This window comes from Mustela erminea, chromosome 4 (genome assembly GCF_009829155.1).
Source record: "Mustela erminea isolate mMusErm1 chromosome 4, mMusErm1.Pri, whole genome shotgun sequence".
Classification (NCBI taxonomy): Eukaryota; Metazoa; Chordata; class Mammalia; order Carnivora; family Mustelidae; genus Mustela; species Mustela erminea.
In genome coordinates this window covers 15,305,374-15,320,951 of record NC_045617.1, presented here as the reverse complement: position 1 = coordinate 15,320,951, position 15,578 = coordinate 15,305,374, and the positions used below count along the sequence as shown (strand labels likewise).

Genomic DNA, 15,578 nt, shown 5'->3' with positions numbered 1-15,578 from the left:
AACAGTGAAGACATACACCGTCGCTTTTCTCTGTCAGTTGGTGATGTCATTGGTCCTTTGTTCATATCCTCATGAAGACAGGTGCCTGTTGCCCAGATCTCGACCCTGCATTCCTCCTCTCTTTTTTCCCACACCATTTGTCAGCCTGCGGCATGGCTCAGGTCTCTTACCTCCAGCTCTGCTAAAATGTAGGAAGCAAGTACTTGAATGAATGAATGAATGGTTCGAGTTAGCAGTTTGGCTTTTCCGCTCATGGGAGAGGAGCGTCTGTTAGCTTTGCACCGTTGTCTCATTTTCACATAAATACCGCAACGTTCTAGCACCCGTGAAGCTGGGTCCCTCTCCTCCGCGCACCGTGCTGGCCTCTCGCAGGTGCTGGCTGTCGCTCATCCAGGTGTTGCCTGAAAAGGTGACCAGTCAGGCCCTGACCTGCTCGGGAATGCTTTCCAGTGGGCACGCTCAAACAAATGACAGAGCGCTCCCCACTACCCCCCGCTTTGGTATTTTCCAATACAGTGTTATTGCGTGACATTTTCTCAAGCTGTATCCTGTTTTCGTAATGTTCTGAAAACTAGGGGGAACGCTCATAAAACAAGCCTTGAACATCAGCAGGAGTGTGTACTTCGCAGTTTCTGGGAACCGGTTTTTATTCATTCCTCTGCTCTGCGGGAATGTCTGTAGCGTTCCTCTCTGAAATGACTATGTCATTGACAAATTTCTGGGAATAAATAACTACTCTTTCCTCTTTAAAGAAACAGATTTCTTTTAAAGTAATGAACAGCTAACCTGTACTGAGAAGAATTTCTCCCTCGAACTGTATTCAAGTCTGGCAGTCCGGTGAACCTTACTTTTCCTCCTAACATGGTAAATGGTGGGGGTATGAGGAGAGAAGGACTTCTAGTCATCCTTTGTCTGCTCAGTTTTGATTCTAGGGGACAAAACCATGGATGGGGCTGCTCTAGTCATCATTTCTTTGTGAGCCCTAGAATTGAATCTATCCCTTAATCTCACTGACCATCAGTTTCCATATGTAAAAAGAGCATCCTCAATCATCTCTGAAATTACAGGACTGAGTAACATTAGTATTGCTGGTAATAGGAAAACCAAATGATGGGGTTAGCCGTTGAAGACACTCCAGTGACCTTGAGCAGGTGAGAACCTACCTGGTAATTTCATTATGCCTTATTGTAAAGACACTTTTTCTTTTTAGTCTGATGTTAGAAGTCCTCTTCCAGATTTGGGACCTCTGGTTGGCTTGGTGGGTGGAGCAAGCAACTCTTGATCTCAGCATTGTAAGCTCGAGTCCCACACTGGGTATAGAGATTACTTAAAAATGAAAATTAAAAAATACTTTTAAAAAGGTCTATGAAGTTTTTAATCTAATGAAAACTCAAGAGGGGAAAATTTGTTCAGGAATGTCTTACTAAATAATCACTCAAGTATGAAAGAAAGCTATGTAGTTTCATAAATGTGGCTACACGGTAACCTATCTCTCGCCCTGTAAGGGAAATGGAAATTATGTCATAGGATTGGTTATGGCCCTATTTTTTGACAGATACTGGTAAATGCCCTATCTGTCTGCCCTGAATACTGTCATTCAACCTTAAGTTACTTTGAAGGCTCTGCCAGAAATAGCTATAGTTTGAGGCTACTCCAGTTCACTGAGCAGGGTAAGTTCTGGTCCATGTGAGGAGGCACGTAGGTGAGATGGTCTATAGGCTTCAGACCCTTTCCCTTGGAGGGACTGTAATGGTCTGAGGTTACCCGTTCTTTTAATTGGGACTAAGCCCTAATGGAAACATTAAATTCTTTAGCTATTAATTTAGCTGACAGTCCTTTAGATCTTTTCTCCGACTAACTCATTCTTAAAACAGTCCCAGTTCAGGTTCACCTGGCTGGCTCAGTTGCAGGAGCATGCGACTCTGGATTTCAGGGTCGTGAGTTCAAGCCCCAGGCTGGGTGATATTATAAATAAACTTAAAAAAGATTTTTTAAAAAAATCTAATTTCTCCTAATGTAGTGAACCCTGAATGGTTTTAGCAATGGTATGTTAAATGTCCCCATGTTACATAAATAATGATGCTTAGGTAACTTACGGAAGATGCCGTCTCTGGGTATATTTTTCCCCAAATCATTAGTTTCAGAGTATCTTAGCTGATTATTGGTTTTGTTCTTTATTATTTTTTTTAAATGTAGCTTTTCTACACTTTGAATTTTTACAAACTGCTTTTGTAGTTAACATGTCGGGACAGTGTGACTGGTTACAGGGAAGATGTAATTAAATGAAGGGACTGGTTACTTGCCCATGTCTGAACATGCAGTGCTCAGACTGACAAGCCCAGGGCAGTTAGCCTGCTCTGTGGTTCACTAGAGCTGCCACAGTAACCTATTACAGAGCAGGTGGCTCATACAACCAAAATTTACTTTCTCCCGGTTCTGGAGGCTGCAGAGTCCAAGTTCAAGGTGTTAGCAGGTGTATGTTCTCTGAGGCCTCACCTTGGCTTGCGGATGGCCACCTGCTGGCGGTGTCCAGTCATTCCCCTATATGTGTGTATCACTGGCCTCTGTGTCTCAGTCTCCTTTTATAAGGATACCTGTCACTTACATAAACAAAAAGTGGCGCCTGGTTGGCTTAGGGGGTTGGGCATCTGCTTACACTTCCCAGGGTCCTGAGATCCAGCCCCGGGTCAGGCTCCCTGCTCAGTGGGGAGCCTGCTCCTCCCTCTGCCTGCCGCTCCCCCTGCTTGTGCCCTCTCTTCCGGTCTCTCTGTTAAATATATAAAATCTTAAAAAAGAAGAAAAAAAAAAAGGAAACCTGTCAGGTTGGATTTGACGCACCATAATGGTCTCTTTGACTTAGTCCCCTCTCTGAACACAAGCACATTCTGATGTGCCGGCAGTCAGGGCCTTCAGCATCTGAATCTCGAGAGGGCCCAGGTGAGCCCCCAACACCTGTCCTGTCCGCATGATCGACAGAACCGCAAAGTCCGGTTTAGTGGCCTTCGAGGAGGGGGACTTAGAGGTGGTCCCGACCAGGCTCCGGCTCCCTGGCAGGAGGCTCTTCTCTCAAACTCGGATGTAGGGAGTTTCTCCATGACCGGAAGCCAGTTACTACTTCACTTCAGGGAAGACATGCCCTCCCCGCGCCACCAAGCTGTGCTGACTTCTGGAACTGTCTAGAATAAACTCAACTCCCTTTTCCACATGGTGGCCCTCTAAGTATTTGAAAACATTTATCCTGTCTTTTGCTTTCATCTTTTCTTCCCCAGACAAAACTCTACCAGAGAAAATAAGCCATCTCCATTTGAAGAGAAATGCCAGGGGCTTATTACATCTTTAGAGTATGAATGTGCTTGATGGATGCTTGCCAAGCATAACGGGGTTTCTGTTTCAATATTCCCGCCTTTTCAGACTTGCTTAATTTCCCCACCTCTTCAGCACGTGAGAAAGCAGTTGGCCTTCCGCCAAGTATTCTGTGCGGAAAGAATGGCTTAGAGAGGAGATACGTGCGTTGATGGAGAAGCATAGGAAGCGGTCGCCTTATCAGGGATGTTGCTTAATGAGCCAAAGCCAAGTAGCGTGACGGACATGTCAATATCCTTTGATAACGTATTTCTCATGATGGAATTACAGTCGCTCTCTCGGTGTTCACTCAACGGGAGCCTCGGCATGCAGCCTACATGGTGGGATTCAGGAACTAAAGATCAGAATAAGATAATCTCCACTTTGCACATCATTGCTTGTCCCACATAAATGGAGGCTGCTTTGGTTTCCATATTAGTAGCTTCCTGCCGAGCTGAGAGCTAGGTGGCCTCATTGTCTAAGCTCCGCGAATGAACTTTTTACAAAAGAGCAACATTTTCCTCCTGTGTGTCAGATTTTGGCCTTCAGCACCACCAGTTGGGTTAATTTTTCCTTCCATTCATTCCTCAGGCGCGTTAGGATTCTCTGTGTTGCCTTCATATGTATATGCCCGTAGGAGTCTGATGCTGACCTGCTTCTTTAATCCCACGGGTGGCTTATAGTGTCCTTTCTGTCCTAAAAGTCTTGAAAATCTTACAGCAATGGGTCTCCTTGTGAATACATTTATCACATGCCGGGGAAGTTATTTCATCCATTCCCATCTTTTTCTTTGTTCTCTTTTTGGAGTTACTGTTCTTCAGATTTAAGACCTACAGTGGCCCTCATTAAATCTTTTTTTCTCCCTTCTGTCATTTATCTCTTCGCTCTTTGTATTTGACTCTATTTTCTGGGAAAATATCCTAAAGACTAGTTTCCATTTTGTTATTTTATTTCTAAGAACTGAATTTTTTTTTCCTAAAATTCATTTTTGAAGTATCCTGGGTTTTTTTTTTCCTGGCTGCATTATCTATCTTTGGATTGCTTTGAAGGTTGATTGCTCTGCATTGCCTCTGTCTCTTCCAGATTGCTTTTTTGTCTTTCATAATAGGTGTGTTCCTTATGTATCTGATTTGGGGGCTGGTTTGTCGATATTTAAAAATCGGTGGGTGGGGAGCACACCTAGGTGGTTTAGTCAGTTTACTGTCTGACTCTGGATTTTGGCTCAGGTCACGATCTCAGGGTCATGAGATCAAGCCCCACATCAGATTCCATGCTGGACATAGAGGCAGATTAAGAGTCTCTGTTTCTGGGTTCCTGGGTGGCTCAGTTGGTTGGGTGACTGCCTTCAGCTCAGGTCATGATCCTGAAGGCCTGGGTTCGTGTCTGCATCGGGCTCCCTGCTCAGCGGGGAGTCTCCTCCTCTCTGACCCTCACCACTCCCATGCTCTCTCTCTCAAATAAATAAAATCTTTTTTTTTTTTTTAAGATTTTATTTATTTGACAGACAGAGATCACAAGTAGGCAGAGAGGCAAGCAGAGAGAGAGGAGGAAGCAGGCTTCCGGCTGAGCAGAGAGCCCGATGCGGGGCTGGATCCCAGGACCCTGAGATCATGACCTGAGCCGAAGGCAGGGCTTAACCCACTGAGCCACCCAGGCACCCCACTAAGGTCTTTTTTTTTTTTTTTTAAGTCTGTTTCCCTCTCCCTCTGCTCCACACCCCTGCTCGTGTGTGCTTGCCCTCCTTTCCCACTCTCTAAAGGTAAATAAATAATAATAGAAAAATAAGAGCTGGTTGGGATTGTGTTACAGGGCAACGTGGCCATCCCTGGAGGGTGATCTGGTTGATCTGGTTGATCTTCATGTGTCTTTTCTTGGGCTGGTCACATTCCCCCAAGTGTACAGACTCCTTTCTGGAGCCTAGTGAGGGAGGGATTATGGGAGTGGGGTGGCTGAACGCCTCTTGTCTTTCACAATGGGGTGCTGTGGTGCGCCTTCGAGTCTCTGCACCCCCCACCTCCCACTCCTGGCCTGGAGACTGAGCTTCAGTCCTGTCCCCTCTGGGACCGGTGAGTGAAGAGGGTCTGGCTATACAGACTGTAGGAAGAGGGAACCTAGGGTCTTTTTTTTTCTTTTTTAATAAAAATTTTTAAATTGTGGTACGTCACATAGGAGGGACCTGCCCTTGTGTGAATGGCTTGTCTCACTGTTTGCCTCATGTATTGAGGATTTGTCTGAGCTGTAATAATGGGACAGGATTTCTGTCCATTTTAAGGCTGGGTGACCATCCATTGTTTATATATTTCACATTCGGTTCATCCACTTATCCGTGTCTTGGGTCTTTTCACCTGAATCTATTTGTGTTAGTTGAGGCCTTTGGAGATTTCTGTAGCGTAAGTGGAGTTAATTACTTTTTCTCCAGCTAGTCTAGGATGTCGGTGTATTGAGGTGCTCAAACTGGTTGCCACTGCCAATTTCTTAACCTTTTTCTGTTTTTCTCTGATCTTGGAGTTCGTGCATTTCATCTCGATGATACATGAGTACGTTTTCTGGAGGGAGTAAAAGATAAAATACGCTGTCATCCAGAATTTACTCTCTATCTAGACAGTAAATTTTACACTGACTTTAAAAAAATTACATGCTTTTAACTAGGACACTCCAGATTTGTTAAAAAAAAAAAAAAGTCATCTTCGCAAGTAAATAGGAATTCTTGTGACCGTCGCTTAAATCTATTTCTTCTGCAAGTGTCAACTTTTGCTTTATAATTATTTTTTAAGCCGATCTAATCACACCCATAGGATGACCTTTTAAGTAAAAAAATCATTTAAAGCATTGTATTGTTGGATGTGATTACTGTAAAAGTTAGTGGAAAGATAATAGGTTTAAAGATATTAAATATATTAACAAATTAAGAGACAGTGGAAAAGCCAAGTGTACCAGTTAAATCTATCAGTGGGAATTTTATTCCTTACCATGTAGAGGCCACCAAGGAACTCATCCATTAGTCCAACCAAGTTTGGTTTATTTAAGTGCTACAACAGAGAATTCCTGTGTGGGAGCACAGTAATGGGGAGCTGGAATGGTCTTAACTGTAGGGTTTGGGCTTAACTGCTGGAGAATTCTAGGTGAGTGGAAGGGCCAGCTCTAAACTGGACGCTGAGGTAGAGAGGGCGTTTCTGTGACTGGGTATCTTGGGAATTTGATTTAGAAGGCTAGGAAATAAAACAGGGATAGGATTGTTGCTGACAAAATGGCAGAAAGAGGGGGACGTTCCAGGTGCCTGGCTGGGGCTGGCTCAGAGGTAGAGCTTGTGAGTGGAGATCTCAGGGTCATGGGTTCAAACCCTGTGTTTAGCATGGAGCCTGCTTTCTAAAAGAAAAAGGAAAGAGCAGGAACATTCAGTTAGGTTTGAGGTTTCAGAGCTGTTCTCTGGCCGCAAGGTCGCTATTTAGCCCTTGAAGTTCTAATAATCCTACTTGAGATATGCGTTGTGAACAAAGTACATCCTGGGTTTCAAAGACTTAGTGCAACAGAAAGATGGTAAAATGTTTTCATTAATAATTTTTTATACTGAGTACATGTTGTCATAATATTGTTAATGCTGGGCTAAATAAAGCATAATAAAATGGACCTCAATTTTTTTAAAAACTCATTTTGGTGTGGCTGCTCTAACATTGGAAGTTGTGTATGTGGCTTGCGTGGGGTCACACCATGAATCAGGAGGACAGATGCGGAGTGCGAGTGGGTGCTGGGCCCATCGCTGCTGTTTGACTCAACTTTCGGCTGCTTCCCCTACCCCACCCCACCTCCCTGACTCCTTTTCATTAAGAATTCAGGCAAATTAAGATCCACTCTTTCTTCTCTGGCAAAGTGAGAGGAAAAGAGGCATTTTTAATAATAAAGGGGCATTTTTGTCTTCCCAGAAATAGTTTCCAGAGGATTCTTCAAAATGAGACTTAATCGATACTACAAGCAGCATTTCTTGACCTTTTTTCTGTTATCGCCCCCGGAAGGAATCTTTTTAGATATTTTCATAGCATCTCCCCCCCCCCCATAATATTCAGATAGACACATGTACTATATTAGTGTATGTACTGTGTATCTTCTGTCTGCGTCAGGCACACAGAGCGTCCCCATCAGGAAGGAAACCAGCTTTCCTCCCGTTGAGGATGTGCCTGGGTGGCTCAGTGGGTTGAAGCCTCTGCCTTCAGCTCAGGTCATGATCCCAGGGTCCTGGGATCGAGCCCTACATCGTGCTCTCTGCTCAGTGGGGAGCCTGCTTCCCTGCCCTCCGCCTGCCTCTCTGCCTGCTTGTGATCTCTGTCAAATAAATAAATAAAATCTTAAAAAAAGAAAAGAAAAGGGCATGGTTTTTTGTTTTTTTTTTTTTAAGATTTTATTTGTTTATTTGACAGACAGAGAGCCAGGCAGAGAGAGAGGGGGAAGCAGGCTCCCTGCTGAGCAGAGAGCTCGATGCGGAACTCTATCCCCAGGACCCTGAGATTATGACCTGAGCCAAAGCCACTGAGCCACCCACTAAAAGTTAAAACCATGCCCTTTTAGCTATATTTACTCTCCTTCTAGAATATACTCAGTAGTGCTAGTGTTAACTTTCATTTACACCTCAGCATAACATTACTGTGGGTGATATATTTATTCTCCATTAGTTGAACTACAGAGACAGCATTCTAATATTTCACCGTGTGCCATAAAGCCAACAGTCAGGACTAGAAGCTAGCTTTTCAGACTTCAGAATCCCCCCCCTTTTTTAAAGTTTTTCATTTATTTGACAGACAGAGAGGCAGGCAGGGTGGGGGGAAGCCGGTTCTCCGCTGAGCAGAGAGCCTGATGCGGGGCTCTATCCCAGGACCCTGGGATCATGACCTGAGCTGAAGGCAGAGGCTTTAACCCACTGAGCCACCCAGGCGCCCCTAGAATCCTTATGACAACATCAAAGACAGGAGTGTTCAGACCTGAGTTGAGTGGAGGATTTGAACACAAGGCTCTCAGGAAAGAATTGATTCCTCTTTTTTATTCATGTAGCTCACCAGATTTGGAAGTTTTTTTTTCTTTTTTTTTTTTTTTAAGATTTTTTTATCTATTTGACAGAGAGAGATCACAAGTAGGCAGAGAGGCAGACAGAGAGAGAGAGGAGGAAGCAGGCTCCCTGCTGAGCAGGCAGCCCGACGTGGGACTCGATCCCAGGACCCTGAGATCATGACTGAGCCGAAGGCAGCGGCCCAACCCACTGAGCCACCCAGGCGCCTGCCAGATTTGGAAGTTTTTAAAAATTTCCTAATTTTTAAAAGATTGTATTTAAACTTTAGTCTCCTTGCACTTTTCCAATCTCTGTGTTCCAGTGATTGGAGAGTTGAAGATCATGGTATCTTGGACCACTGTGCAGTCACATAGCACATCAGAGGCATCGCTCTGGGGTTCGAGGTCTGGTAGTGCTGGACGCCATCCGTCCACCCCAAAGCCAGCTGGCCGATGTGCTCGTGTTCTGACCACAGAAGTAACGATGTTGTGGAAGATGCGTAAAATGTAGGAAAATATTGGGACACGTGGGTGACTCAGTAAACTCTTGATCTCAGCCCAGGTCTTGGCCTTAGGTTTGGGAGTTCAAATCCTGTGGGGCGTGGTGCCCACTTTAAAATAAAGAATAGGAAGATACTGAGATTCCCTGTAATTCCACTATGTTTGGCTTTTGTTATTTTTCTTTCTGGGCCTTCTTCCTCAGCCTTAAAATGTACCATATATGCATTTTTAAAAAGCAGAATTGTGGTTAGATTCAATATATAGTTTGTATCATGCTTTTCACCCTGAACAAAGGTGTGGACTTCTGTATAAGTGTAGCCATTTTCCTTGTTATTTGTTATGATGATTTTGCCAAATATCCCCCCTTCCTACTAGTGGAACACTTAGGCTCTTCAAACATGGTACACCCCAAGCAGTAAATGTTCTCACACATAAACCTCTGCCTCTCATTGGGTGTATTTCGCAGAAACAGAATTGCCAAATCAAGGAATGTTCCAATATGGACTCAATGAGGGGCAAAATAATTCTTAAATTACGTCACTTTTATCATTTGTATTGAGTATTTACATTTTTCCTTGCTTTGTTTTAAACTGGATTGTGAAGTCATTTTAAAATCCCCTTCAGGCCTTTCTGTGGTATCACCACAGTCGCTTTGAGCAGCAACCACTCACATTATTTGTCTTGAGGATTTTGAGTCAGAGTAACCGTGTCTGTATAAACATGTCCAGTTCAACCGGACCGTTAAATTCGATTAGCTGGTATTTGTCAGGGTTTGCGGTGTAAGGGCGGAGACCAGAACACCCATCCTGCACCTGATGCTTGCCTCATCAAGACCATGTCTATGGGGGCACGTGGGTGGCTCAGTGGGTTAAAGCCTCTGCCTTCGGCTCAGGTTGTGGTCCCAGGGTCCTGGGATCGAGCCCCGCATTCGGGCTCTCTGCTCAGCGGGGAGCCTGCTTCCTCCTTTCTCTCTCTCTGCCTGCCTCTCTGCCTATTTATAATCTGTCAAACAAATAAATAAAATTAAAAAAAAAAAAAAAGACCATGTCTATGTCATCTCTTCCAGCAGCTTTGAGCTCACCCTGAGTTTATCTTGGAAGCTTTTATTAAATATATATAAATATATTTAAAGATTTGATTTGAGAGAGAGAAAGTGTGCACGAGCAGGGCAGAGGGAAAGGAAGAAGCAGACTCCCTGCTGAGCAGGGAGCGCAGTGTGGGGCTCCATCCAGGACTTGATCCCGGGACCCTGAGATTATGTCTTGAGCCGAAGGCAGACAGACAGACACCCACTGAGCTGCCCAGGCATCCCTTGAAGCCTTGTAAAGGAGTCACGGTGGTGAAGATGCTCGCTTAGATTTCACCGGCCCTCTTCCTGTCAGAGGAAGAGACCTTGTGGGTATTCTGGTTGCTTTTCCTGCAAGGGAATGCTGCTTTGGAAAGGCAGTGACATGGAGTGTGGGGGCCTGGGTTTGGTGGCCATCTCCGATTGCTCCGGTTCTCATGTGTGGCTTTAATGCTCAGTCCCACTTGGAGGCAGGCAGTTAGGGACATTTTGATCTCTCAAGAACCCCGAAACCTGTTCTCACTCAGTCCTGCTCTCCCTACCTCTCTGGTTCTAGGCAACCACTTTTGTAGACATTTCATTTAAATGGGATTAAATATTTCAAGGGGTGCCTGGTGGTGCAGTCAGTTAAGCGTGTCTCAGCTCAAGTCGAGGTCTCAGGGTCGTGAGATCAAGCCCCAAGTCTGCTTGAGATTCTCTCTTCTTCTCCCTGCCCTTCCCACTCCTTTCTCTCTCTCTCTCTCTCCCAAAATAATAAATCTTAGGGGCGCCTGGGTGGCTCGGTGGGTTAAAACCTCTGCCTTTGGCTCAGGTCATGATTGGGATCGAGCCCCACATCGGGCTCTCTGCTCTGCAGAGAGCCTGCTTTTCCTCTCTCTCTGCCTGCCTCCCTGCCTACCTGTGATCTCTCTCTGTCAAATAAATAAATAAAATCTTTAAAAAAAAATTTTTAGAAAAAATCTTAAAAAAAAAAAACCATTTTTTACAAGATGGATCGGAAGGGAGACAAACCATAAGAGACCTCCCGACCTCCCCCCGCCCACATAAGAGACTCTTAATCTCAAAACAAACTGAGGAGGGCCCTGGGGGTGGGTAGGGAGAGGGGGGTGGGGTTATGGACACTGGGGAGGGTATGTGCTATGGTGAGTGCTGTGAAGTATGTAAACCTGGCGATTCACAGACCTGTACTCCTGGGGCTAATAATTCATTATAATGTTTATAAAAATAAGATTATTAAAATTAAAAACTAAAAACAAAAACATTTTGGTATGTTCAGTATGCTCTTGGGTGATGAGTTTCTTTTGCTTAGCAATGTTTTCATTGTGAACATGCATATTTAGGGGCACCTGGGTGGCTCAGTGAGTTTAAAGCCTCTGCCTTTGGCTCGGGTCATGATCCCGGGGTCCTGGGATCAAGCCCCGCTTCGGGCACTCTGCTCAGGTGGGAGCCTGCTTTCCCCCACCCCCTGCCTGCCTCTCTGCCTACTTGTGATGTCTGTCTGTCAAATAAATAAATAAAATCTTAAAAGAGATAACATGCATATTTAATCCTTTTTATTACTGAGTAGCCGCCTTCTTTGCAGGTATCCCTAATTTTGTTTTCTGTGCATCAGTTGATGGATATCAGGGTTGCTTCTAGTTTTGGGCTACCGTAATTAATGAATACTGCTATCAGCATTCCTGTACAAATTTTTGCATGGATGCATGTTTTCATTTCTCCTGGCTATATATCTAGGGGTAGAATTGCCGGGTCATACAGTAGCTCTGTGTTTAACATTTTGAGGAGTTGCCAGACTGTTTTCCAAAGCAGCTGCACCATTTTACATCTCTGCTAACCATGGATGAAGCTTCTCATTTCTCGAGTCCGTGTTACTCTCCCATCTTTTTGATGGTAGCCATCCTAGTGGGCGTGGATTGGTACCTCATTGTGGTCTGAAGAGGCATTTTCCTAATGACGGATGATGCAGAGGATCTTTTCATGTGCTCATTGGCCATTTGTGTATGTACTTTAGAGCAGTGTCTACTTAGATCCTTTGCCCGCCTTTTAATAGGGTTTTATGTGTTAGAAAGCCATTAAGCTGTCACTCAAATTCATAAGCCTCAAATACAGTATTTCTCGTTCTCACTTCAGTTACCATCTCTGTTACCTTCCCCTCCCTTCCCCTGGTCTCTCGCCAGGTACGCTGAGCTTGTAGCTGGACAGAACTCACTCATAATTCGCTAAATGTCATGTTCTTCTTTGTCCGTGCTGCTCCTGCGTGGACGGCCTTCCGCTGTCCCCTTCACGCATCTCACCCTTTCTGCAGCCAGCTCACCTGGTATGTGCAGTGAGCTACACTGGAGTGTGCCCATGTTGGCCTCCAGATGGGTCTGCCGCTGGATGAGCTCCCCAAGGCCAAAGGATAATAACCGAGTGTATCCCCGGATGTACAGTGTAATTAACACAGAGCAAGAACGTGGCAAATACCTGTTCAATGAACCATGAAGATTCAGGAAAAACACCTTCGCTGTCCCCTACCTATTTGGGATATGGTTAAACATTTTTCCCATAATTTTGGCTTTGGGTGATGATTTCTTTCTCTACAGTTTTAATGTAATCAGAACATAACGGCAAAAGAAAGTTTCCTGCATTGTATATTGACCCTTAGGTCTGAGCGCCACCTCTGCTTTCACACGGTTGAGTGACTTTGCTTTGTAAAATGCAGACCCACAGAGGCCGCCACCGTGTCACGCCCTGTCCTTGCTTGTCTGCTGAGAGAGTCAGCAACTTGCCACCAGATGCTCTCTTGCTCTGCCTTGTGCTTTTAACCACTTTAGGAATCCCAGTGTCAGTGTTGTTACCAGTGTCCTAAAAAGAAAAGGTGTAACAGAATTACACAGCAATACGTTTATCTTTGTGGGTGTTATTTGGGGCCTTAAATTGGTAACTAGGGATGTTTCTTCCAGTTCAGCCCAGTGGAGTAGCTGTTGCCTGTGATTTGTTAGATCTTGGGCTTATGGGAAGGAAAGGAGCAGGTAGGCACTGTTAAGCAAGGTCAGAATTGACAGATGTGCCTATAGGTGGAACAGGTGTATTTCAAAGGGCACACCAGATGATGGCCATGTGCTGTCCCCAGCAGCTGGTGCTGAGAAATGAGGCGAAACTGAGATCCCAGATCCCTGAGGTGTGGGGGGGTGCTGTTCCGGGGGACAGTTCAGGGGAGGGGTGTGGCTGTATCTGGGGACACACTGTTGGGGCTGTTGCTTGGGAAGGCTATAGACCAGTCATTTAATGTGGACCACCTGTGCGGCCTCCAGAGGCTTGTTCATCCAGGATCTGTTCAGCCAGGACTCTCCAGCTCCGGGAGCTAAGTGCCTGTGTTGGGGGAGGGGAGAACTTCAGAGTGGTCTGGACTGCTTAGTGTGCATGCGTGGATTACAGAGGGGGACCATTCCACCAGCAGTATTTGACACACACCAGACTCTGTAATTGAGGTAATTTGTGAATCCCAATTAAGGGCCCTCGAGGGAAGATGAAAGGTTAGGATGCGGCTTGCTCTGGGTATCATATCACAGGGGGCAGGAGAGGGAGCTCATCATTCCGTTCCCTGGGGACACAAACGGCCTGGCTGGATGTCCTCTGGAATAAAAAAGAGGGAAGCCGGGTCAACAAAGAGGCTGAGGTGGATTTTTGTAACGCGGTCTGATCACTAGCGACATTGCTTTCTTAACTTAGCCCAGTTGGGCCCAACCCTGGTGCGTTGCGCCTCCTGGTGGCCAGAAGAGGCAACTAGGTGTCCTCCGGCATCCCCGGGCTGGCTTTTTTTTTTTTTTTGATGCTTCTGCCCCACCCTTCTCTTCACTGCGCCCACTCTGGTCCAGCCCAAGGCTCTGTGCTCCCCTAAGCAGTAATGAGTAAGATCTGAGCTTCTCCGTCTGAAGGGGAGAGCAGTCCTAAAACCTTTCTTTTGTTTGCTTAGGGGAAGAGGCCGTGGTAATGGGGTGAAGCAGGCAATGCATGAAGTGATAAACAGGACGAGGATGAAAAGGAAAGGAAGCGGGGGTGGGGGCCCTCAGTGCACTTTCCCTTGCAGAACAATGACATAGACAAGCACGTCGAAATTGCAAGACCGGTGTATCAGTTCCTCTGTATCTTCCTACAGAACATTCTAAGGTTTCGGGAAGAAAGCATTTGAGATCCGAGGCTGCCTGAGATGTTCTGAGTGCTTGATGTGGGATCTGACCTCCATGCCGTGTGCTTGAATATGGCAGTGTCTGTATTGCGGAATATGGCCTCGTTTGATCTAAACATTTAGTTAACGGGTACCATAAAGACGACAACAAACAAACCCGCTGCCCCAGTCTTCGGGCTTTTTACAAGTTGCCTTGGGTTGATTGAGCGTGGGAGACACAACGGTGGCCTTCGAACACCCTTCTCAAGGGACAAGGGAGGAGACCAGTTGCCATCCCCCAGCTCAGGGCCCGTGTGTCCTACGGGCGGTGGAAATGTAAAAATACTGTCGCTGCTAGATGCGAGCCGTGTTTGGCACCTGGTCAGCCTTTGCACACACAAGGCTACAAAACGCCGTAAAAAAAAAAAAAAAAAAAAAAAAAAAAAAAAAAAAGTCATAGACTTGTAATATCTGGGCGTTATTTGCTTCAAGTCCTGCTAAAGGGTGAGGACGCCCGCGTAAATCGGCGCCAGGAATGAAGTAACGGCTCAGATAAAATGTTGCTGACTCGGGTTCTTCACCCCAGCCACGCTGAACCCCTCCCTGGGACCCTGCGGAGCCCCACTGACCATTCACGGACACCAGCTCCAGGGCGGGCTCCTCTCCTGTAAAATGAAACACGTGACCCGGGCGCGGTGCCAGGTCCCGGCGCGCGGGGGCGGGGCTCCGGGGGGCGGGGCTCCGGGGCGGGGCTCCGGGGCGGGGGCGGGCCCTCCTATAATTAGCCGTGGAAACGCATCCTCCGTCCCTTTTTGCCGCGGCTCCGAAGTCACTTTAAATTCTCCCTCATCCTCCGGGGGTGGCTCGGCGCGCACTCCTCTCTGATCTCTCAGCCCGCCTGCGGTCTGAAGCAGACCCGGTGCAGCTTCAGCCCACCGCCCGCAGGAGGGCGAGCACCGGCTGTTCCTGCCGTCTGCAGGTGTGCGGTTAAATATGCTGGGAATCCTCACCATCACAGGTAAGGCGGCGGCCGGCTGGTTGCGTTCCGCCTCCGTGGCAGGTGGAGTAAAGGCTTCCCTCCCTCCACCCCGCATTTGGGGGCAGAGACCTTTCGAGGTCCTTGGCCGGGGACACACTGATGGGGCATTCATTCCTGTGTTGGCTGACTTTCCAGCCAGAAGAGCATTCTCTCTTTGGCTCCGGGAGAACTCGACACGCCCAGCGTTTTCTTTTTGCCTACGCAGGAATCTTCCCGACTGTACTTAGGGGAGACCTTGAATGTATTGGGGGCGCTTGGTGGGGGGAGGGCAGAAGAACAGCCAACTGAAGAGATAGGTGTTAGATTGGGGTGAATTTGAAGCTAGGTTGTGAAAGCCTAATCCCTGGTTGTAGTCCTAAAGTAAATTCCTGTCTTTGCGAAATCAGGATATGGCCTGCTTATTAATAGGAAACTTTCAGTGAAAGTGCACTTGGCGATTTAGGGGC

The 15,578-nt window shown here is 46.3% G+C and overlaps 1 protein-coding gene across 2 annotated transcripts in view; it reads left to right on the top strand.

Moving 5' to 3' along the window:
* AKAP12 (A-kinase anchoring protein 12) overlaps positions 1–15,578 on the top strand; it is a 97,337-nt gene that overhangs the window by 59,541 nt on the left and 22,218 nt on the right. Inside the window, exon 1 of one of the 2 annotated variants that reach the window (XM_032338738.1) lies at positions 14,879–15,111. The exons of the other annotated variant lie outside the window; for it this stretch is intronic. Coding sequence (XP_032194629.1) covers positions 15,087–15,111 — 25 coding nt within the window. The 5' untranslated portion in view covers positions 14,879–15,086. Of the gene's footprint in view, positions 1–14,878; positions 15,112–15,578 lie in introns of those variants that run through there. 2 annotated transcript variants of the gene reach the window in all.